Below are 25,276 nucleotides of genomic sequence, written 5' to 3'. Positions count from 1 at the left end.
CAGATGTTATTTAAAGCCACGGGAACAGACAAGGTCCTCCCCACTGGCCAAAAATTGAAGAACTTTAAAATTAGAGGTTATTTAGAAGGGGAAGAGACTGCCAAAGAGCCTGAGAAGTAGTGACACAGGTAAGAGGAAAACCAATATTGAGCTTACTTTAAGCCAGGCACTGCTCAAAGCACTTTGTGCCTTCATGGAAACAAAGAGGAAAAAAAAGTGTTTTCCCTTTCTTCCTCCCTTTCTGTTTTCTCCTGTGGCTTTTCCTAACCCAAAAGGTTTAGGCACACTGCTTCTCAACTTTTATTTGTAATTATTAAGGTATATACGCACTGAAAAATATTCAAACAGCTTAACACAGGAATGCTAAAAATGAAAAGCGAAGAAACTCAGAAACTTTCCTCCCCAGCCTGATCCACCATTAACAATTCTTGTTTACCCTTCAGGAATTTTCTAGTATATGTGCTGCCAAAGCGAGCACTACCCTCCAGGAATTTTCTATACACACGCACACAAACTGGATCCTTCTCTTGAAAGGTAGATGTAGATATACACACAAATATATATACATACGTATATATATATACACATATACATACATATATATATATATATATATATATGATACTGCAATTTTTTAAATTCATCACATTTTGGAGATTTCCTGTATCAGCACGTATATATCTACGTTTTAAAGACTGATAATATTGCATTGTATTAATATACCATAATTTATTTAGGCTCCTCTATTGATGGGCAATTAGATTGTTTCCTGTTTTTTTTCTTGCCACACACACACACACACACACACGGAATGTTGCAATAAACATCTTTATAGATAAATCATTGGATATTGGTACAAAAATAACAGTTGGGAGAAGTCCCTGGTAGTGAAATTGCTGATTCAAAGCCCTGTAGTCACTGACATTGTCAAATTACTCTCTCCAAAAAGGTTACAGAAATCACATTCTAAGCATTTCCTCGCATCTTGCCAACACTCGGTATTGACAAACTTCAAAGTCTGTGGATCTAGGAGATTGAAAAAATGGCGTCGCGTTTTTATTTGGGTCCCTGTAACCGCGGGTAGGGAGGGCAGCAGTGTGCGGTTGCTTGCCTTACACGCTTTGAAGTTAGACCCCCGGGGTGATCATAGCTTCTCTCCTTCAAATGTGTGACCCTGCGCCCCGTGGGTGTGTTTCCCAGTCTTCAGGACTAAATGAGATAACTTAGCAACACAAGGCTTCGTCCGCTATCACCTGCATTCGTCCTCATCAACCGCGCTTGCTCGGCTACTTCATCGTCGACGCGCTCCTCCTCCCAGCCAAGTTTCGCCAAACTCCTGTAGCTTGGAACTCGAAATGAGGGAAAACTTGGCTCTGCCTTTCAAAATTCTCCCCTATTTTCCGCCCACCCTCGCTTCAGAACTGCTACTTTGCAGACCAACGTAGAGGTAGGCGTTGCCGTCTGTAAACAACTTGCGAAGCGGACACGGCACCTCTCGGCGTCCGGGACCCACGGTGCAGAGCGAAGGGAACGCTAGGCCACAACTAAACACTATGTCACCCGCAGCGCCCTTAGGGGTATGTTGGCATCGCTCAAAGGTTTCAGAGAACGCAACCTTAAACACGAAGCCCTGACCCACCCCCTCCACGCACGCCCAGAACCTGCCCTCCCAGCCCCAACCCCCAAGCAGGAAGTGACGTAGCCAAGTCAGTCCATATTCTTCCGCCGTCCGCTGCCCAGGCCAGCGCGGGGTGTGCGTCGGCGTCGCGGCCAGCAGAGGGATTCTGGGTAACGGCCCCGGCAGGCTGGGGCGGCTGGCTCCGCGCAGCAGGTTCCGCTCTCGCCAAGTCCGTTGGCAGTGGCGGCTCTAGGGCTGGGGGCAGCCGGACATGGAGCAGCCGTGGCCGCCGCCGGGACCTTGGAGCCTCCCTCGGGCCGAGGGTGAGGCCGAGGAAGAGAGTGACTTGGACGTGTCCCCCAGTTCTCCCCGCTGCCCGCAGCTGCCGGGCGGCGGCGCCCAGGTGAGAGGGGTCCCGCGTTCGGGCGCGGGGGCAGGGGGGGTGCGGGATGGGGAGGTGCCGGCCTGGGGACCAGCGCGGCCCTGCCTCTGCGACCCTCCCTGTACCCCGTTCTGCGTCCCCATCTCACTCCCGGGGGTCAGGGGCTTGATGCCATCCCGCGGCTATTGTAGCATCTTCTGAGGGCTTCTGAGAAGGGCTGGCCGTATATTCCCAATCTCCACCTCCACGCACACCTTTTCACCTTGGCTAATTTCTTCCCATCCTGGGAAGATGTTCCTCCCCCTTCCCCGCCCCCCTCCCCCCCCGACAGCACCCAGATTTGGGGCGGCTAACGCTCTAACGTTGACCCTTTGTCTCCTCGTGCGTGTTTTTACCCGAGCACTTTATTCTCTTGAAGGCTCTAATACTTGTGCCCACTTAATAGTTAGGAACAGCGAATGGTTGGTTGTGTTTCAGTAATTCACTGAGCTCCTGACTTTATACAAATTTAGGATCCAATTTCATTGACTTTGGACATCCGAATAAATTCCGTAAAACCTCGCTTTTGAGGGTGGTGTAAATCCGTCCCATTAATGTGACCATTTCCCCTCCAGTTAGGTTTTTAGTTTTGCTCCACATCAGTCTCCAGTGAAAACACATAGGCACACGTTTGCCCTTTTCTTCGGAGTTCTTCCTCAGATTCCCTGTGCTACTTGTGGGTTTCAATCCAGCCCTCTTTCCTCTGAAACTTACCCAAATGAGGTACCCTTTAGGATTTTCCTGAGTCCTGTTTTAGGGAGTGCTTACATACTCATCACCTTATGCCGGTTTTTCTCCTAATCTGGGTGTGTTTTGGAAGAATATTTTAAGAACACAGACTAAACACTAATATGTCCGGAGAAACGGTTATGGATGTCTCTGCTTTCCAGGCTTCTTGCAGAGTAGGGTCCCTAAGAGCTTAGTTGAATTAACAGCTTTTCTGTAGGCACATCTTGCTGTTAGCAAAGATGAGTGATTTAAATCATTTGCTAATAAGTGTAAGGTCCTGTGCCCAGTACACTGGGTTAGTTGGCTTCAGGGAGAAAAATGCTGTTTCATAACCATAGACTGTACTTCGGCCAGCCAGTCTCTGGGAAAGTGCAAGACATTTTTTAGGAGGACAGAATGAGAGTCGACAGGTTAGTAGTCACCCCCTAATTATGGATTGCTAGTGTCATCTTTATATACAAAATGTGTTATGTGAGCATATAATGAATGTGTTATGGAGGGGGAACAATGAACAGCAGCTGCTCTTGTCAATTTTGAAGGCATATGGAGAGAATAAAAGGTCTCCAGAATTTCAGCGCCTTGTGGTTGAATCACAAAAGTAACCTAAGATAAACTCTGAACTTAGAAAATATCTGTGAGGGGCGCCTGGCTGGCTCAGTCGGAGACGCATGCGACTCTTGATCTCTGGGCCGTGGGTTTGAGCCCCATGTTGGGTGTAGCGATTACTAAAAAGATAAACTTGAAAATATCTGTGTATTAACTCTTTATTTAGGCACTTGGAATTATAAGCTTATTTAGCTGGAGGTATTTTCTAAGTAAACAGGCTTACCTTCTTCATTAAACGTGATTTCTCTGAGACTCTGTAGCCAGTTAGTGGCAGAATTAAAACTGGCACCCACTTCTGACTTCTACTACAGTGTTTTTTCCTACCTGCTGCATCCTGTAATGTCAAACCACGAGGCTGAAACTACCTTTGGTGTTACGTTTTGCCAAGTGACTAATGCTAAGTTTGTCCGTGTGTTTATAACCTACTTACTTGTCTTGCTGGCTTTAGGACTTAAGTTTTTGGATTGGAATATTTGGAAAGAATAAAATGTTACATTCAAATTATAAGCATTTTATAATCTTTTCAAAAAACAGCTTCGGTTTAATTTTACCAGACATGGGGACTCTAGACATCTTAATGTCATATGTGATGTACAGTTCTGAGATCCAGTTAAAGTAAAAAGCAATTCGGAATTTAGAGATCCTGTTTGAGGATTTTTTTTTTTTTAATTTTTTTTTTTTCAATGTTTATTTATTTTTGGGACAGAGAGAGACAGAGCATGAACGGGGGAGGGGCAGAGAGAGAGGGAGACACAGAATCGGAAACAGGCTCCAGGCTCTGAGCCATCAGCCCAGAGCCCGACGCGGGGCTCGAACTCACGGACCGCGAGATCGTGACCTGGCTGAAGTCGGACGCTTAACCGACTGCGCCACCCAGGCGCCCCTGTTTGAGCATTTTTAATTGTAAAGTGATGTTAGTAAACCTAATGCCAGCCTAGTTCCTTTTTTGAATTTATGTTCATGAAAATATAGTCATGTTTAACGTTCCCCTAAAACCTCAATATGTTCACAGGTAAAATATGACCTTTTTTGTTTTTGTTTTTGTTTTTTTAATCATCTCAATACATGTTGGATAGTTTGCTCAAATGCCAGATGTTGTCTGTATAGTCTGTGGAGAAGAATTTAAACATGAATCATTTTTAGAATTTGGAAATAAGATTTCTGTGTTTGATTTGAGACATGAATATTTGCTCCCACACAATTTGAAAATGCAGGGCATTTCCATTTGTCCATATGCCTTTCTTAGTATACTTTTGTCTTTTCTTATAAGATAAATTTTATAGCTTCATTTTTCTCCTTTTCCTGGCTCCTGCTCAAGCATAGCTAGGCTACAGTTATTCTTGCTCCTATTTTCAGAAAGCAAAATATGTATATCTATATATATTACTTGGTTGGTTAGGGCCTTGTGATACCTGGGCTTCAAACCTACTAAATGAGTAAATAAAACACCTGAATAGCAACAACATCCACATTTGCTGCAGTAGAAATCTAAGACTCGGCTCAAAAGTAAAGACCTTGAGTGCTGTTTGCCTCAAATATTTGTAAAAATATTTGCAAAACATATTTGCCACCACTAGTCTGTTACAAGAAGTGAAGAATCATTTATTCATCTAAGACTTATGGAATTCTAGCCCCTCGAGAAGCTGATAGTTGAGTAGACAATTAAGCACAATGTTGTGTGAAAACACCACTAAGAAGTATGCAGACCTTGGGTGGGAAAGGAAGGATTAGAGAAAATGTAAGGAAGTGATGCCAGAATCTGGAATGGAGATAGGAGTCGGGGGGATGAGGGGTTGCCACACTGAAAGGGGTGGGCGGTGGAAAGAAGCAGCAAACGAGGAGGAGAGTAACTGGAACTGAGTCTAGAGAGATAGTAGGAAGTGAGGTCATGAAGGACTGCGCCATGCTGCAGTTTGTGCCTTATCCCAGGACTCTAAGAATGAGGAAAGTGATCAGATTTGGTTTTTGGCAAGATCACTCCAAGTCTGGTAGAATGGAGAAATGGCTTCATGTGAGAAAGGCTGTATTTATATAATTGAGGTATGAAATTATAAGGACTTGAGTAGTGGTGCAGATTAGGGAACAGATCGAAGTAAAATTGTTGGGAATACGTAGTTTGAAATTGTTCTGTGTTTTGGCTGAGAAGTCTTAAAGAATGTACCTTCAGTTTTGTTTTATAGAGCTGAGGTATATAAGGAATTAAACACTAAAGTGCCCTACATGTAGTGGTTCAGTAAATATTATGACTAATTACTGTTGCTTATGAGTGGAACAGAGGCAGTCATCAGGGTGGACCAGTTTTGTGTTTTGTTTTTGTTTTTTTTTGATAGCTCTGCCTGTTTTGACTAGGATTAAGTTAAAGGCTAACTGTGTGATAGAGAACAAAACTCTAAAGATCTGGTTTTCAGCATATTGTAAGGTGAGGAACTAGATTTAAGCTTTTGCTCCCAATTATTGTGCTGTTTCAGTACTACGAAGCTGTCAATCGAATGTTTCTTGAGCACCAGCTATGTGTAGAACATTGTGCTAATTATCAGGCTTTTTGCCTGATGGTTGTCAAGGAAGTGGTATATTCTAGATTAGAATCTAGTTGATGAAGAGAAGACCTGTAATATAAAAGTATAACTGCATACACAGAAGGCAGAATACCTGTGTGCCAAAAAAGACTGAACAGAAATCCTTGACTGCAAGAAAATAAAATTGTGCTGCACCAACATACCCGTCGCCTTCTTCGTTTCTTACAATATTGTTTTGTTTCCAGATGTATAGTCATGGAATTGAACTGGCTTGCCAAAAGCAGAAAGAGTTTGTCAAGAGCTCTGTGGCGTGCAAATGGAATCTCGCAGAAGCTCAGCAGAAACTTGGTAGCCTAGCCCTGCATAACTCGGAGTCCTTGGATCAGGAACATGCCAAAGCACAAACAGCGGTATCGGAGCTGAAGCAACATGAAGAAGAGTGGAGGCAGAAAGAAGAGGCTCTCGTACAGAGAGAGAGAATGTGTCTGTGGAACATGGATGCCATTAGCAAGGATGTTTTTAATAAGGTACGACCTCTGATTGGGTCATAATGAAAGGAGAAGAAATTGAGTGTTTGTACAGACCAGTTGTGCACATTGGGTAGCAAAGCGGCAGAATGCTGTGAATGGTGTCCGGTTTTGACAGTTTATGAAAAGCGTTGGCTACAGGAAACCCGTATCCCCGTAGCGTCGAACGGGGGTGGTCGTGAAGGTGACTGTGTGGCGCGGACATGAAGCATAGCACGCCGAATGTGAGTGTTGACTGGAATCAGACCGCCTCAGACCTCAGCTTTGTCACATGCTGCTGCTTGTGACCTTGGGCAAGTCACTTAACCTCTCTAAGCCTCAGTTTCCTCAGCAATAAAGGGTGGGTATGAAGACTAAATATGGTAATGTCTTAAAAGCCCACGGGACAGGGCCTGGCATGTGGTAAAGCTCAGATGTTATGAGAGCTCTCTGCTGTTTCTGTCGGCTTGCTGTCCGCTGCGTAATGCTGATGTGCAGATGCGGAGTTTATTAACGAGCGTTTCCCTGTTACTTCCTGGTGTGTATTTAGTAAACCTCGGGTAGTAATCCAGATTTAGCATTACCAACGTAACCGAGAGGACTAGTACAGTACTTTTGCCAAGTTAGTAGTCATTAAGGGTAGTGTTCTGTTTCGCCCTCGATTACGTGGGCTTTGTTCTTTGTCGTGTCTGAAGAAGAAATGGGCACTGAAATTCATTTTTACTACTGTGTAAAGTAGTACTTCTTTTTCTTTGTAAACTTAAAGCTTCAGGGATAGACTGTTCTTTCTTGTGTAAGTCCATATTCACTTTATCTTTAACCATCATTACTCTGTAGACTTCTCAGTCTATAACACTCTTTGTTTGTGTCCTAGCATCCACTCTCAGCCTACCCTCTTAAGCGCCTTTAATTTCCTTCCCTCGGACCAGCGCTAGTTCTGCCGCAGCAAGTAATACACACAGGTTAAATGTACACTACTAGCTCGATCAGTGCTTTATTACGTTGAGAAAAATTGTGAGTGCAACGTGTTTATTACAAAAGACGAAACAAGGGCGCCTGAGTGGCTCAGTGGCTTAAGTGTCTGAGTCTTGATTTCGGCTCAGGTCATGATCTCATGCTTGTGAGATGGAGCCCTTCGTTGGGCTCTGCACTGGGCATGGAGCCTGCTTGGGCTTCTCTCTCTGTCTCTGTCTTTCTCTCTCTCTTTCCGTCTCGTTCTCTTCCTCCCCTTCTCCTTTCCCTCCTCCCCCACTACTCTCCCCTCAAAAAAAAAAAAAAATTTAAAAACAAAACAATACACGAGTATGTAAAATAGAATTGAAAGGCTTCCTTCACTTCCAGTTTCATTTCCCAGAGATAACCACTGTTAACAGTAAGTTGTATCTTTCTAGACTTTTTATGTACTCATGCCAGTATATATTTATTTACCCCTGAACACATACCAAGATCATTCTTTATCTGAATGATTCACTGTGTCTCTATATATTGTTCCAAGGGGTGTGTCTTCTTAGCATTTACTTTATTTCTGGTTTGCATTTATACACCATAACTATTTAAAATAATTTTTTTCTTCCAGAGAGAATGGTCAAAGCAGTGTTTCTTTGTTTTATAAAGTTAATGTCTCCTAACACAGTGGTCACAAAGAAAAATTTTCATTTGTCTCTGCTTTTAAATTGTTTTTGTTGTTGTTGTTTGTTTTTGAACTTGGGTTATAACATAGCCTACATTTATACCACATTTTAATTAGGATTATCTTTATGTTCCAGTCATTTGCTCAAAATCGTACATTGATTTTGTCTGGGAGCTTGAGACTTGAGAGGACTGGTCTAGATCTGCGCTGTCCAACTTGATAGCTGCTAGCCACATGTACTATTGAGCGCTTGAAATGTGGCTAGTCCGAATTGAGATGTGCTGTAAGTGTAAAATACACACCAGATTCTGATAACTTAGTGCAAAACGGAGTAAAATATTTCATTAATATTTTTTTGTCTTGCTTACATGTTGAAATGATCATATGTTGGATATGTTGGTTGAAATAAATGGGTTACTAATTTCATCTGTATCTTTTTGCTTTTTAATGTGGCTAATAGAAAACTTTAAATTATATTTGTGACTTGGATTATATTTCTATTGGACAGTGCTGGTCTAGATAGCAGGATATGTAAAAGAAAAAATGCTTTTATTTTGAAATATGTAAATTTGTGTGCTTTCAGATTATAAACTGGCAGAGCTGGTTTGCAATTTTCTTTTTTGGCAGTGATGATCTCAAGGTTTAAATGTGATCACAGAATGTTCTGAGAAACTGTCCTGCCAGTTTTTCTGGCTAGATAAAAACTTCATCTTGATCTGCTTTATGACTTATTTAATTGAAAATAAGCACTTCCTTAATAGAATTTGCACTTGATTTCAGAATCAAATTGTTTGGCCTTTCCTAAGAAAAGTTTAAAACCAAGAGTCTATATTTTAGGTGTATGTCTTAGCCAAGAAGTTATATCAGATATACTTCATTCTCTATATGCTTTGAAAATCTAAGTTTATTTCCAGCAAGAACTCCCAAGATTAGACTAGAGCTGCAAATATTTAATAGCAATGAATAATGCAAATTTACATGCAATTCATGTAAAGGATCTCTCTGTGCTTTAATAGGGAATTTGTATGATTTCTAAAGTGTTTATAATTTTCACATATACATCACTTTTTAAAACTGTTGAAACTAGTACAGAAAATTTTAACTTTTTAATTGAGTTTAGCAGATAAATTTAATGATATAATATCAGTATAATGTACCATCTTGTCATAGTGTTTATAGGAAGGATTGCTAGGCATGCAGTATCTGAGAAAGATTCAGTTAGAACATAAAATCTGATTTTAACTTAAAGAATTTTTTTCTTAGAGTTTTATTAATCAAGATAAAAGAAAAGAAATAGAAGATGAAGATAAATCCAAATCATTTATGCAGAAATATGAACAAAAAATCAGACATTTTGGTAAGTCTGCTGCTTAGTTTTCCTTCTTTTATAAAGTGATACCATAAATATGTGTACAAAAAGTGTCTGTATTATAATGGGTACCAAAAAGAAGGCAAATGACAAAACTCCTTTTGGGTAGCCACTTCTGGCACAGTTGTACAGCTCTTGTTTTAGACCCTTTTTTTGGATAATAAATAGATTGACAGCAAACTAAGTTGTGAAGAGAAGCAAAATTCAGTCTATTATATAATGCTGCCCTCTAAGACCTAGTCTTTGTTTACTCCATAGCATCTTTCTGTTTCCCAACTGGTCTTTGCTCTTCTCTTTTTCCCTCTTTGCTTCCACGGCATCTGATTATTTTATGGGGATAAGATTAGCATTCGTTATTTTCAGGTTTTGGAATAGTTGCTGTGTAAGTCACGCAGATCCTTCAGCTGCTATTCGGATAAATACAGTAATAGAAATATATCTACAGGGTACTGAAAACGAGTTTTCTCTATTGAAGAAAGACTGCGGGCTTGGGGTGCTGTAGTAAAGACTTCGCACAGGAGGTGACATCTGAGCTAGACTGAAGAACACACAGGAGGAGGTCCCCGTGTAGATGAGGGAGCAGCAGCGAGTGCAGAGTTGGGAAATAACATGTTGCACTGCGTAAGCAGTGTGGTGCTGTTGGGGAGAGAGTGCTTTTGGGAAGTGTTAGTGGTTAAGGTTCAAGGTCTGTACTTTGATCCCAAGTAACACGTTAATTTAGTAAACATAGTTTTCATTTATAGTATGTTAATAAGCTTATTAAGTGACATTTGGCAATATATTTCCAATGGTGTTTTTTTTCCCCTAAGCGTTTAGAATTTCATTCATCCTTCAGTTATGTTAAAACGGTTGCTACTACTTTGGATTTTTCCCCTTTTTATGTAGTTCATTCATAAAGGATTCATTTTCCTCACTCTCTTTGTTTTAAAAAAAGAAAGGCTGTGTATTCGAATTAAGTAAAGAATAGAACTTGATGAAGTGAACAGGGTTTACTTTTTAAAATTTTGTAAATGAGTCTTGGTTGTGATAGTGTGATTGGCCACTCCTACCTGGAGTCCTTGCTTCCTAGCCTGTGTGTCCCACTGCATGTACTAGAAGAGCATCTTTTAAGGTGCTCTCACCCAGATGGCCTTCTGTAAGCTTTGGAGCCACGGGAAGCCTAATGGTGCAAAATGGTCCCCTCATTTTTGCTGCAAACAGAGCACTTTAATAAGCAATTCTGTGTGGGAGAATAACCCAGCCTCACAGGGTATTGTAACCCATCTGGCACTACGACTTTTTAAGTCCTCAGCAAAACATTTAACCATTCCATAATACCTGCTTCTGGGTGGTGATGTTTATAGGACCAGTGAATTTCATGAGCCTCTTGTCTTCATGTCTTTTGTCGTAGAATGAGTTTCTGGGTCAAGAAGTAATGTGATGTGGGCAATAACTCATTTAGTAGGACCACAGACATATTAGTGGTGGAAGCATGGCACCACCATGCGCTGGTTTCTGCTACTGGCAAATTAGGTATTGAGAGGCTATCCTGGAATATCCTTGATGGGGAGATCCCATGCCATTGAATCTCTGCATAATCTCAAGTCTGCCACTGAGAGTCCTGAATTTATACAATATTATGCAAACAGGGAGATGGCTGAGGAAAAAAGCTGACTTGACCTCCATACGTAGAGGACTAATAAGGAGAGGTTTGGCCATTGTGTGTTGGGGCTTCCATTGTCTCATCCCCTAAGACTAATCAGAGCCTTATTGTCTTCAAAGCCAACCAGACCTCATAGCCACTCCCAGATTCACACTGTGCCTGTTTTTTGATGGAAATGTACGCTGCCTTTTTCCTTTGGAGGAGATGTCCTACTTGCCACAGTTCCTTGGATCCCTAGAAATGTTACTAAGGTAGTAGGCTCCCAAATTTTCCATGTGTTTTTTTCCTACTTTCTGGCCTGCATATATCTTACCAAGACATCTGGGATACCTGCCACTTCCTGCTCACCAAGTTCTGTCAGCATGACGTGGACCGGCTTGCAGGCATGCGGGATGGTGGGATGATGGAAGTCCCTGTGGACTGAATTGTGGCACAGAGCAGCCAGAGACCTTAGGCAGCTCAGTGAAAGTGTAATGCTGTTCCTGCTGGGTGCAAGCAAATGTTTCTGGTGTTCTATGCTTATAATGGTGGAGAGTGAAGAAAGCATTTGTCAGGATTATGACTACATTGATACACTTCTTCAAAGTGTATCACATCTGGAATAGCAGCTGTAATTAAAGTTTCCAGCAGAGGCTTTCCAAACTTGGCTTGCATTCCCAACTCTTGGAAGGCACGGGCCTGAGACACAGAGAGCTGTGACGGGCTCCGGTGACCTGACACCGGTACTTCTCTGCGGTTTCATGTGTGCCTGCCATTAACATTTCCATTGTGCTGTTTGTTGACCATCTTACTTATGTGACTTTACCATCTAATGATAAATGGTACAACCATATCGTGGAGTATTTTGAAGCAATGAAATCTTGGATTTCCCTCCCTACAGTTGAATTTAATTTATTAATTTAGTTAACTCGTGTTTTATAAATATACCAATTTAGCAGCAAAGTCTGTTTTCTTTTCAGTTTCCCAGAAGTTTTATTCCAAGTCCTGTGCATCTCTGACCTCATTTTCTTTGTGATCATCAGAGCTGCTTTTTGATGATCTAACACGGTTTTTCATGGTACATCAGCTTTTCACTTCCAGCCAAAGTTAGCTGTGATTTAACATCTTTGAATCTATGTGGCATGTCGTCACTGGAATTTTTACTGAAAGATGTAAATGTTTGCATAAATACTCTGATGGGATTTTTCTCATTTGTATTGAAGGTAGATATTCCATTTCCTCAATGTAAGCACTTACACATTGCTTTTCAAAACCACATTGATACCCTGTTTTTTGAAAAACATTTAGTATAAAAACTCCTGAATAGAATGTGGAGTGAAATGAATAGAAAACGAATATGCATGATATGATTCTAATTTTTTTAAAAATTTTTTCAGTGTTTATTTTTGAGAGAGAGAGCGAGCACAGGAGCAGGGGAGGGGGGAGGGACAGCAAGAGAGGGAGACAGAATGAGCTGTCAGCACAGAGTCTACTGTGGGGCTCAAACCCACGAACTGTGGGATCATGACCTGAGCCAAAGTTAGACATTTAACCAACTGAGCCACCCAGGCACCTAATTTTATTTAAGTAATTAAAAATAAAGCCCTGGGGCCCCTGGGGCCCCTGGGTGGCTCAGTCAGTTAGGTGTCTGACTCTTGATCTCAGTTTGGGTATTGATCTCAGGGTCATGAGTTCAGGCCCTGCATGCTGGGCGTGGAGCCTACTGAAAAAAAAATTCCAGAAAGAAATACATTAAAGTGTTAACATTAACATTAATCATCTCTTGTAGTAGGATTGCAGATGATTTTCTGGATTTTTCAAATTCTTCACAATGAATATACATCATTTTTATAACATGAAAAAGAAGTATTTTTAAAGGGTTTATCCTAAGAATTCAAGGATGGCTTACCATTGGAAAATTTATTAACATGATTCACCATATTAACAGCTTATAATAGTATCACCACAAGACTTGGTGATCAGTTTGATGTGGGAGGAATGGAAATGTCTAGAGGAATTTCTAGAATTCTTGAGTGGGTGACATGGAGCCTGTGAAGCACTGCAGATGGCAGGGAGACAAAAATGGGTTTGGTTTCAAATAAGAAGAGTTTATGTGCAAACGTGTAGGTAGAAATAGTTGTCTGGTGGCAGGTGACTGGAAATATAGGTGATCTGGGACTCGGGAAATACAGAAAAAGAGGTTATTTAACTTCCATTGAGAAATTCTCAACCTTGTTGGGAGGTTTTCGCAGCTAGAGATAGGAAAATCATTAGTGTAATTTGAAGGATTCAAATCTGTTATTCTGTAAGTATAATGCCAAGAGGAAAGGGAAATCAATAAGGTCGTGTGTCTTGGGCAACCGTTTTCGGAATCCGGTGGAATATCGAGAGCTGATGGATGGATTGGGATTTAGATGTTCAGGAAAATACATACGTGGAAGCACACAATTAAAGCATTCCGATTCATCAAGATAAGGTTTTTCGAGCATTCAGAGATTGGCCGGCCGGTTGAAATGACTATATTAGTCTTCTCCAAAGCGTCTGATATTCGCTGAAAGAGTGAATTGTTCCCTTTTGTGTTGATACTGCCTAGTATGTACCCTCTTGTCAGGCACTGTCCCCAATGCTTCATGTGTATTAACTTATTTAATTCTCAACAGAAACCCTCTGAATGAGATACTATTTTTAGCCCTATGTTACGGAAGAGGAAAAGGAGGCATAGAGCTAGCCAAGGCATAGGAGATGGTAAGGCCAGTATTCGGACCTAGGCCGTTTGTTTCTCGAGTCTGCTTGTTTTAGTCACCACGAGAGATTGTGCTACTCATAGTTTGTTTACAAATTGTAAAATAACGTCACAGTGATTTCAGGTATGTTGTTCCACTAAAGCCTTGGAGTTTCTTGAAGTATTTTGTTCATAAAATTCCACACTCTTTCCACGAAGGTGTGTGTGAGCTCTTGTAACCTGACGTGTCAGTTTCATGATAATCGGTATGCATTTTTGAAATCAAGTGATGAGAGGTATTTCTCAGATAAAGAAAAGCTGTAGTCAACCTCAAGTATTTTGTCTTAGGTATTAAATGGATAGTTTAAAATTTTTAACATTCGATGACACCCTCATGATCCCTATAAATGTCACTAACCATTTCGTATTATCCTTCCTGTAAAAGAAACCAAAATGGATAGGATTTGGGTGCCTCAGTAAGTCATGATGCTGCCATGGAGAAGTAAACAGAAGCAATGCTCTGTGTGGATGGTGGATAGAGTTGAAATACCTCTTCAGGACTCTAACAAAGCTAACGCAAAACTGCTTCATAGGATTTATTTTATGGCTTCAGGTATAAGAAATAAGGATTATGCTTTCTTTAGATCTGACCCTCAGAAGTTATTAGATTCTTTAACTGTAGCTTGAGAAGTAGATTTAAGTAACTTTCAAAATCGTTATTTCTCAGAATTTAAAATGCCCTAATCACTCCATCTGAAGCATTGGGAAAATACTTAATAAAACTCTTTACGAGAAAATGCTAAAATGCTTCCTCCCTCCTTTATTTAAATGAGAAACAGTAATCATTTCTTTTCAGTTGATTCCCATGTGTTGCTAAACGTGTGTTTGTCAAAAAGACATTTGTCCTCAGTTTTGTTCTTCTTTGTGTTCTAATGTGGAACTTTAACATATAGAAGTTCAATTTGTATCTAGAGGAAAGATGTCACTGCCAAACTATTGACACCACCTTCTAAAATTTCCAGAATGCTTCAGTGACATACAGACTTCTTCGGATGAGTCTTAAGAGTCTAAAGACTCTTAATGTTGTTCTACTTAATTTATTCATGTGTAAAGCTTACTGGACAAAGTTAAAAGCTGAACGCTTTGCTGGTTCCATGATGGTATTGACTTTTTGGCCAAATTTCTTATTAATTTGGATAAAGATACAGATACACCTTAAGTAGTATTTGGATTAGCTTGATATTTTGAAGCAAAATGGCATCTGCTTTTAAATATGCTTCACTAATTTCTAAAAGGTTTTCTGTGTGTTATAAACATGACTAAATGGTTAAAGTACATTTACTTTTATCATACTTGATTGGTTTTCTCTGCTGTCAACATTTGACTTTATCAGCTTAGACATTTTTTAATAAATTAGAGATGGGGTTTTTCACTTTTATTACATCTTTGTTAAGTATAGTTTCTTGAGGTTTTGCTTTCTTCTCCATCTTTCTAATAGAAAAATTTGTATTCTGTGAGTAAATAATATTGAGTGTCTTGAAATCATTTGTACTTACTTCTGCCTAGGATGACCAGCCAGTTTGCCTGGAATTTCAGGCATTCCTCAGATGCAGGATTTTTTTTACTTTAAATCAGTCGCCCTATTTTAACCTAATTATCTGAAATGAAACTTTCTGTGAATTTTGGAAGCTGTTTCCAATATATTGGGTATTGCTTTAAAAGAGTTTTATTCTTCTTTCTTTGCTCTTTTACCATAACTTATTGCTGTAGTAATGTGAATTGTCTTTAAAGAGAATCATTTTAAAATACCATTTCTTTGTTTATAAGAGTATTTGACAGTTGTGATTTAATCCTTTTTTTATAGGTATGTTGAGTCGATGGGATGATAGTCAGAGATTTTTGTCTGACCATCCATACCTTGTATGTGAAGAAACTGCTAAATATCTTATTTTATGGTGTTTTCATCTAGAAGCCGAACAGGTATTGTGTAAACCTTGAGTTTCTGGGACCCTTAATTTAATTCTGATATACTTTTTTGGTTTTTTGTTTTTTATGTTACTTCCTTTAAATGAAAACAGGAAGGTTATTAAATAGAAGTATAATTTTTTGTTTTTAGACCTACTTGAGTTTACCGTGGGAACTTTTATAGTTGTTTTAGTTAGCATAAGGAAACTTTGCCAGTAAGCTTTTTTTGCTGCCTCATTTCTTTGTTCCTGTATACTCTAAACCTTTTTCTCTTTTAGCCTATTTGAAAATCATGTTTTAAAATCCACATAGGAAGCACAATGTCAAATATATTTCCAGAGGTATTTCTCGGTAATTTTAATGTCTGTTTTCAGAAAGGGGCTCTAATGGAACAAATAGCACATCAAGCTGTTGTGATGCAGTTTATTATGGAAATGGCCAAAAACTGTAATGTGGATCCAAGAGGGTGTTTTCGTTTATTTTTCCAGAAAGCCAAAGTAAGTAGCTATTTAATATTTTTAAATGGGAAGATTAAGGGACACGCCTGGGTGGCTCATTCAGTTGAGCATCCGACTTCAGCTCAGGTCATGATCTCACGGTGTGTGAGTTCGAGCCCCGCGTCAGGCTCTGTGCTGACAGCTCAGAGCCTGAAGCCTGCTTTGGATTCTGTCTCCCTCTTTCTCTGCCCCTCCCCAGCGTGCGCGCGCTCTCTCTCTCTCTCTCTCTCTCTCTCTCTCTCTCTCTCTCTCTCCCCTCCTCTCTCCCCCTCTCTCCCTCCCTCTCTCCCTCCCTCCCAAACAAATATTAAAAATAAATGAATGGGAAGATTAAGCCTTAGCTGAGACCTCTTTGGTCCATATACATTAAAGGAAGCCACCCAACCAGAATGCCACAGGCTAAACCCTATAGATTTTATACCGGGGGAAAAAATTACATTGCTGATCTCATGCTAATTTAGACTTAAGGGAGCTCTATAAGAGGCCAGTAAGTATTGACTGCCTGCGAATGCAAGGACTGCAGCTTAAGATGATGTGAGTATAGTGTAGGTACGGTAATCCTCTATGTATAGAGCTCACAGTTTAACAAAAATAAAATAAAAGAACTCACAGTTAAAGAGAAATGACTTTTGTAATGGAAAAAAACAAGAAACAACCTAAAAATTCAACAACTAGAGGAATGGATAAAAACAATCTGTGGTACATAAAATATTATGCAGACATTAAAATTTAAGAATTTTTAATGATGTGAGGAAATGCTTTGCTGTAAATCAAAAGAAGTGATATGTATTGGCCATATGAAAGAAAAATAGACAAATCTTGAAAGATTAAATCCATTTCATACTCTCTACTAGATTAGTAATGATTGAAAAGTTGTACAAGAAGAACAGTTAAGAATTCACATTCACTCTTGTAGAGGTACAAATTGGTGCAACCACTTTGGAAAACTTCCTAGTAGAGTTGAACAGGTGCTAAAACCCAGAAATTCTAGGTGTATATGCTAGAGAACAGGTTTCTCAGCATGTGGTCCAGGGACACCCACCAGTCTTCAAGACCTGGTTTTGGGAGGCCTGGAGTCAAAACTATTCTCATAGTGACACTAAAATGTTACTTGATACAGAAGCAGATGTGGGAATCCAGCTATCTTCTGTTAAGCCAGACTTGTCAGTAAATATTTTTGTTTCAGAAATAGTGTTGGTTTTTTTTTTTTTATAAAAGTGTTATAAATGTTTACATGTAATGAATTTGTTATATTTTAGATAATTTTTAAATGCCTGGGTTTTAGTTTCTAACACAGTGAACATTGACAAATAATGGCCGACATAAACAGGAGCTCTTCAGGTTCCTCAGTCATTTTCAACAGTGTAAAGGGAGTGGGGGTCCTGAGAGCATAAAGTTTGAGAACTGCTGCCCTTGAGAAGCAAGGCTACATGTGCAGATACATAATGTTCAGAGGAGAATTGTTCATAATCGCAAAAGCCTGAGAGCAACCCAGGTGTCTCTTGACCGTAGAAGGAATAAACTGTGCGATGTTCATTTGGTAAAATAGTACCCAGCGTCACTGTGGATGAAAAAGCAAAGAGTATCCTATATTTTTTATGAAGTTTCAAAACAAGCAGAACTGAACAATATGCTGTTGAAGGATACATGTGTAAGCAGTAAAACCAAAGAGGCAAAGGAGTGACTTGATACATTTCAGCATACACAATTAGATGTCAGAAGGAAATACACCAAAAACTTAACTTTGATAGTATCTGGATGGGAGAATTATAAGTGATTTCCATTTTCTTTTTTATATACTAGAGTGAAAATATTTTATAAACAGGGGAAAAATGTATTAAATGTATTGAACTTTAATGTATCAGAGTGATAGTAGCTCCACCTTAAATGTTGTAAACTCTTCTAAAGTGCAGCCTAAGTAGGAAATTTCCCCAAAACAGTAGAGTTTTAATGAGTAATGATGGAGTTGGTATTTTAGTTATGCTTATGGTGACTGTTCTAAATTTCACTTGACACATAGGTATAATAAAAGCCATACTTTCTTCTTTGCCTTACATTATTGGTTATGTTTGGACTAGTGCTTAATAGAATAATGGAACATAGCCAAACTGTGTCTATCCTTTGAAATTTACTTTGTCAAAGTAGAACTGAAAAGTCTTTAATCGTAAACATTATGTTCTTCATAATTTTTTTTTTTTTTAAGTTCAGGAATAACTAACTTTCATAGAGTGCTTACTTTGTGCCAGGTATTGTTCTAATAACTTTACATGGATTAGCTCGTTAAATCCTCATAAGATTTTATAAGGTTTATTATTTTCTATTTTACAAGTTAGGAAAGTAGCATAGAGAAACGAAGCAAGTGACCCGTGGGTTACTTCCGGCAAGAATCAGTCCAGTCTCTCCAGACCTAAATCCCTAGGCCTTAGGCACACCAGCACTTGTGCCGCTTGGTTCCTTTAATAGTAGTTGCATAACCACTTGAGAAGGGTTACCTCTGGATATGCAGGCTGACGTCCTGGGTGTCCACACAAGTGCCATATACTGGTTAAAGTGAAATGCTACAATTAAAGAAGTGGCTGCTGAATTCATAAAAAGATAAAATGGCAGCACGGAATGTTGTCTGCATGATTTGTATGCATATAATGTTAATAACTAATCCACAAGACCTAGACTACATTAAAGAAAACACAGCATTCCACACAAATGGGCCCAGTGAGATCATGGAATGAGATTTTGACAAAATCTCTTCCATCATTGAACTTAAAGCCTAAGGTCCTGTTAGTGTAGGGTATGTGCCATGTCATTCTTTACCTGCAGGGGAGACTTAAGTGGAGGCAACTGCCAGTTGGGTGTTTTACATCAAGAATCTTGATTGTATTACATACATCATTGGAGGGAGTTCCCCTCCTGCAGCATACTATTCATACTTTCTTCTCTCCATAATGTTGAAAAGGTATTTGCTTCACTAAAACACTGATGCTTCCGTAATGGAGGTGAATATTGAATTTTATTTAGTTTTCATGGTTTTACAAATAGGGAGTATAGAGTTGGAGAATTATTATAAACAGGTAATCGATGGAGAATTAGAATGTTTTAAGAATAGCCCTTGGTTGTTGCTTGGCAATGGGAAGGGATAGAATGAATATGACAGGTTAAATGAGACTTACTTTGGATCCTGTCAAGAATCTAGAAATATGGAGAATACCTACTTTCTTTTGTTATATTCGTGTGTGTGTGTGTGTGTGTGTGTGTGTGTGTGCATGCGTGTATGTGCGCGCACTGTTTATTTTGCTGGAGCAGAGAAAATGGACAAAGCCAATTCTTCGTATTCCTATGAAACTGGTAGTTTTCACAAATCTGACAAGGATCTTGGTGTTTTCTACATACATTTAAACTATTCACCTTATCTTTACTTCCTTCACTTCAGATCTAATATATGTTTGTTAGAATTTACTGTGTGGTCTGGAAGTCTTAAAAAACTAGTGTTTGGTTCTTTTGTGTTTTCTAGGCAGAGGAAGAAGGTTATTTCGAAGCATTCAAAAATGAACTTGAAGCTTTCAAGTCAAGAGTCAGACTTTATTCTCAATCACCAAGTTTTCAACCTATGACAGTTCAGAATCATGTTCCCCATTCTGGTGTTGGATCTATAGGTTCGTTAGAATCCTTATCACAAGTAAGTTGGAAAAGCAAATACTTTATAAACTTATTAGTTCACGTAATTTTTGTTCTTTTGGACTATTCTTCTTATGTGTAATATATGTGAGGTCATTTTAAATATTTTCGCCTCAAAAGATAACTCTTTCATCTCATGCCATGTTTGGTCACTAAATAAATGTCTTCCCTCCCTTGGGGATTTAGACACCAAATTCCACTCCTTCAAATATAGAAGAGTTGTACCTAAGCATTTTTTTTCTAATGTTTATTGATATTGGGAGAGCATGTGTGCGCGAGCAGGGGAGGGGGGAAGAGAGAGAGAGAATATCCCAAGGAGGCTCCGTGCTGTCAGCACAGAGCCCAACACTAGGGCTCGATCTCATAACCTTCGAGACCATGACTCGAGCCAAAATCGAGTGTCAGACGCTTTAACCGACTGAGCCACCCAGGCCCCTTGTACCTAAGCATCCTTAAGGGCAGGTGTTACCTATTGATCATCTCAATCCTAAACTTCTCAGCGCGGCTCCTGAGTAGCCCTCATTCTCAGTAGAACTATACTGTGAAGAATTTCTTAGGATGAGTTGGCTTCAGAGCATACATCTCAGTGGCAACCAAGGTGATTTGTTCCCTGAGTTTATTTAGTATTGTCTTATTAAATGTTGGCATTGCGTAGCAGAGGTAGCATGCTTAGTATGTCAGTGCACCGTATGCTAAGCTGCTCTTTCTAGTAATATGCATCAATTGTCTGAGCCTCTGCAACAAGATCAAGATAAAGCTGTGTCGCTTATGTCAGAAGGAGAGGTTAGGCCACTGGTCTGATACTGTGGATTGCAATTTTAAGTTGCCACAACAAAATTGCTGCCTGTGCTAATTGTAGTGGCATTGTAATTGAGCTCAGTCATCTCTCATTTCCAGACCCCAAGATTCTAAGACCAACTTTAGTCAGGTTAGTCTGTTGACTACATAGTGAAAAGGGAATTCTCATTCAGAAGACAATGTGAGGAGAGCCCTGTAGTTTTAAATCTCATAAAGCAGTAGGAATTGAGATTTTCAGTACCTATACCTATGACTATAATTTCACCATTTCCGTTACATAAATTGTAGGCCGAAGTGACAATGTAAGGACAAGAGTTGATAATATTCAACTCAGCCGGAAATATTAATTCTCAAGGATAGAAATAATGAAGATCTTGATTTTTACATAATTAGTAATGTTACCTCTTAGATAGATAAGCAATATTCCCCCTTGATTTGTCCTGCAGAGTATCTCTTAATGTCTTTAAATATGGTAATGATTTCCTCTTCTTTGAGAAATAGCCCACATCTAAATAGTCTTTCTGAGGGACTTTTATGACTGTAAGACACCGTCACATCCAATATATACAATATATAAATCTCCTAAAATGAAGATACCCCATAATGAATACAAAGGAAAAAAGAGACTTGGAGGGACGTCATTGATTCTGAACATAAGAGGGAAAAGATCTACGTTGAAAGAGAACTGGCCTGTATTACCAAAGAGCTGCTTCTGGTCTGAGAGAACTAAGTTCTTATTGCACATACCGGTAGCAGCTGAGGCCTGCTGCTAGGCGTTCCTTGCTGTCACCTCGCACACTGCGAGGTGCGGGGCTGAGATTGTACAATTTTGACACTTTGAAATTGCTGATATTATCGGGGTTGTTCAGACTTAATTCCTCTGGGCTAACAGACTGTTCCTCGTGGTTGGAAAAGTTGGGCATTCTGCGCCAATCCTCCTGAGGGAGGGAAGGGCTGTGTAAAATTTCAGCTGGATGCACCGAAGGACTTTTGACTGGTTGAGGGGAAGCTTTTGGAAGAAAAGCTTACCATAATGATAATATCCCATTTTTATTATCATCAGTCTGTAGATTGCAAAATACCTTCATATGTTGTTTCATTTAATCTTCTCAAAACCCTGTGATTCATTTTCATTCATTTTTATGGATGAGTGAACTGAAGCTCACGGAGGTTAGGCAGTCGGCCTCAAGTCAGTCCAGCAGTTGATGCGGCTGATCACTCCGGTCCCGGATTTCTGTCCCCTGCACTGCTCACTCACCTGCACTACAGACGGTTGTTGAATCGCACGCTAGGAACAGGACGAAATACGCAGTCATGTCCCCTTGGGAGGAACCGGTCACTGGGACGAGAAATGTGTTGGGAATGCTACTAGATGAGAATATGGGGTAATCAGTTCAGTTTAAGTTTGGATTAGGTTAGGTGTGTTCATTGCTTTTTGTTTTTAAGTCTCTCCGTAGATTTTACAGTTCCTGGGGAGATGGATATTGAGTTCTGGAGGTCCTCTCCTGTCCAGTCTTGGTAGAGTAATTGTCAGCTCCGTTCTGAGGGCCTTTGGAATTGGGCTTGTGTTGTCAGTAAAGGTCTTAGCTCTGTTTCTTTGGAGAATGGGATAATGTAATGAGGGTTTAATAATTTTTTATAAAACTTAAATTTGGGTAACACTTTAGCTTTTTATTTATTTTTTTTTTTTCAGTTGACAACAATCTTGTCAAATAAGCCAAATCCCCTCATCCTTAGTTTTGAGAGAACTAATCAAGGCCTCTTAGAGGTGTTGTGACAGTTACCCTAGGTTTTTCCTGTAGACCAGCTTTTTTTTTTTTTTTTTTTTTATTATTATTATTTTTTAACGTTTATTTATTTTTGAGACAGAGAGAGACAGAGCATGAACGGGGGAGGGGCAGAGAGAGAGGGAGACACAGAATCAGAAACAGGCTCCAGGCTCTGAGCCATCAGCCCAGAGCCCGACGCGGGGCTCGAACTCACGGACCGCGAGATCGTGACCTGAGCTGAAGTCGGACACTTAACCGACTGCGCCACCCAGGCGCCCCTAGACCAGCTTTTTAATCTACTACGGGTGTGCTAAGTTTTCTCTTCCAGGATTACATTGCATTAGGTGGTGATGGCAGGACTCGAACTGAGGTCTAACATCACGTAAGTGTTCCAGACCTCACTCAGTTGTTCGTGCCATTGCCTTCATCAAGACTTGATTGGGAATAATCCAACTTCTGGCTAGCTTTTTGACTTTTACAAATAATGGAATTACACATATTTACTTTACTAAGAGGATCTTCTGAAAACCCCGCCTCCTTATGAGATGGGAAAGTTTACGACATCTATCTTCTCTTTGGGCTGTTTTCCTCATTGGTGTTCATTAAATAAACAGATGAAACTGGGTGTAACAGTAGTAAAACACTGAGGAGGTGGCAGATATTCAGAACAACTGAATAGACAAAATTGAATTCTTAGGGAAGAATTTCCTAAAGTCCTGGGTCTTTAAGGGCTTATGTCCCTAGTCATGGTGCTTTAACAAATAATGGTTTTGTTTTTGCATTTATTAAATAAGGTTTTCTTCTTAGCTTTAGAAACGAAGAGATAGAATATTTAGGAACTACAAAAATTGAAATTAAAATGTTCTTTTAGGGGCGCCTGGGTGGCTCAGTCGGTTAAGCGTCCGACTTCAGCCAGGTCACAATCTCGCGGTCCGTGAGTTCGAGCCCCGCGTCGGGCTCTGGGCTGATGGCTCAGAGCCTGGAGCCTGTTTCCGATTCTGTGTCTCCCTCTCTCTGCCCCTCCCCCGTTCATGCTCTGTCTCTCTCTGTCCCAAAAATAAATAAACGTTGGAAAAAAAAAAAAAATTAAAAAAATAAATAAATAAAATAAAATGTTCTTTTATTCTCAATTTTTAATACATGGATCTAAGTACCTCTCAAAAGATTAATAATTTCTCATTTGAGTTTGTTTTTAATCTTTGAAAAACCAAAATACACTCTGAAGGTAACTAATTTTTACTCGGTAATTGTATTTTTTTCCTTATTCAAGTGTTTCGCATTTTTAATATTTACTGTGGTAATTAGATAGTAATCTTTAAAATACATTGCTGACTTAAAGTCATATCTTTTTTAAATTATCAATAGCTTTGTACACATAGTTACGTGAAAGATGTACCCTTCTATGACTAAATAATTTAACTTGCACCGTTTTGTTAAAAGGGAAAAAAAGTTAGTGTTTATTACATTTCTGTTTTTTACGTATATCATCTGTCTTTGCCACATCCTCTTTGGATGGTCCTGTCTATTTTTTTCATCATCTTGGGTTTCAACCCAAGTTTGACCTCTGAGTCCATTTTCTTTCCCACATACATCGCAGGGAAATAGTGTGAAACTGAACATGTAGTTGTATATGCTGGCATGAAACTGGTTATCATCCATTGTTTCTTCCCTCTATTTATGTTTTCCAGAATCCAGATTATCTTCAGTATTCTGTCAATACAGCTCTTTGCAGTTTAAACTCAGTGGTACATAAAGAAGATGATGAATCCAAAATGATGGACACTGTATGATTTGGTTAAGACTGCTGAGGCCAAGTGCTATTTTGTTACAAGAAAGGAAGAACTTGGCTATTTTCTTGACACTTTTATGGGTGCTGCACTTTATTTTTGTTTGGTTTTGATGGGAGGGGAAAAAAGAGTACTGAAACGTTTTGTAAAATTTTTTTTATGTGCTGCTAGGTTTTTTGTTTTTTTTCTGAAGAGAGGAGAGTGATACCATATGTTGTGGGACGTCAAACTGGACTTTGGGTTTTTTTGGTTTTCTTTGGCTACTAAATTTGCCTTTAATCTTATTGTACTCAATTTTGGAATCAAAGTAGGAAAATCTGCACAAATGCAATGTTTACAAGAACCGGTTGATTCTAGGAGGCATCTGCTACAGTCTCTTTTTATATGGGTATGTACATGTCCTACGCTACAAAAATAATTAAAGATAAAATGTACTTGTATCCTGCTAATTTAGCTGTCAAATCTGGTGTTTCATCATATTAAAAGCAATAAATCAGTAGTGGATAATCTACTTTACTAAATAAGCTCGGTGGTAAACATTAAAACAAAGTCTTTCCCTTTAAAATAATATTACATTTGTATTTTCGACACCATCAGTTAAATCTTTGAGTATAATACCATTTTTATATAGATACTGACTATACCCCCTATGTATTCTCAAGACTGTATTACTTAGAAGTTAATTTTATCCTGTTGACTTTTTAATATTAAGGGTTATAGTAATATAAAAAGTGATAAAGCTAACCTAGATTTTTTTTTTAATAAGATAACTTCAAGCTCACTCTTAATTTCTTGACATAGTTTGGGATCTCTCAGGGAGCAAGTTTTAAAAGAATACTAATGGCCTATAAGAACAAACAGGAAGAATATTCTGATTTTTAAAATCATGGTTGTTTGTTTCATTCTTTATGTAGCCCAAGGACTTTTTTAAAAGGCAGGAGAACTCTTGAAGACCTCACTGCCTCGAGCTGCCCAACTACTTACTTCTAGGAATTTGGTGATCCTTGTCGGGAATGATGGCTTTTACCACATTTGTCCTCGCTGTCCTTA

General features: G+C 39.4%; 1 protein-coding gene across 1 annotated transcript; it reads left to right on the top strand.

Moving 5' to 3' along the window:
• The first annotated feature begins 1,720 nt into the window (after positions 1–1,720).
• CDC37L1 (cell division cycle 37 like 1) lies at positions 1,721–24,725 on the top strand. The gene is made up of 7 exons (XM_045467709.1): positions 1,721–2,021; positions 6,136–6,417; positions 9,290–9,383; positions 15,603–15,718; positions 16,078–16,200; positions 19,709–19,873; positions 24,128–24,725. The coding sequence occupies exons 1-7, from the start codon at positions 1,890–1,892 to the stop codon at positions 24,227–24,229; spliced, it is 1,014 nt and encodes a 337-aa protein (XP_045323665.1). The 5' UTR covers positions 1,721–1,889; the 3' UTR covers positions 24,230–24,725.
• Positions 24,726–25,276: the final 551 nt, after the last annotated feature.

The sequence above is a fragment of the Leopardus geoffroyi genome, chromosome D4, assembly GCF_018350155.1.
Source record: "Leopardus geoffroyi isolate Oge1 chromosome D4, O.geoffroyi_Oge1_pat1.0, whole genome shotgun sequence".
In the NCBI taxonomy this organism is placed as follows: Eukaryota; Metazoa; Chordata; class Mammalia; order Carnivora; family Felidae; genus Leopardus; species Leopardus geoffroyi.
This window is presented reverse-complemented; position numbering and strand designations above follow the sequence as displayed.

Excerpts from the sequence above, each read along its gene's own strand:
- CDC37L1 (XM_045467709.1), top strand. The coding sequence starts at position 1,890 with ATGGAGCAGCCGTGGCCGCCGCCGGGACCTTGGAGCCTCCCTCGGGCC. Across the intron at positions 6,418-9,289 it reads GCAAGGATGTTTTTAATAAG|AGTTTTATTAATCAAGATAA; the intron begins GTACGACCTCTG and ends TTTTTTTCTTAG. Across the intron at positions 15,719-16,077 it reads TTCATCTAGAAGCCGAACAG|AAAGGGGCTCTAATGGAACA; the intron begins GTATTGTGTAAA and ends GTCTGTTTTCAG.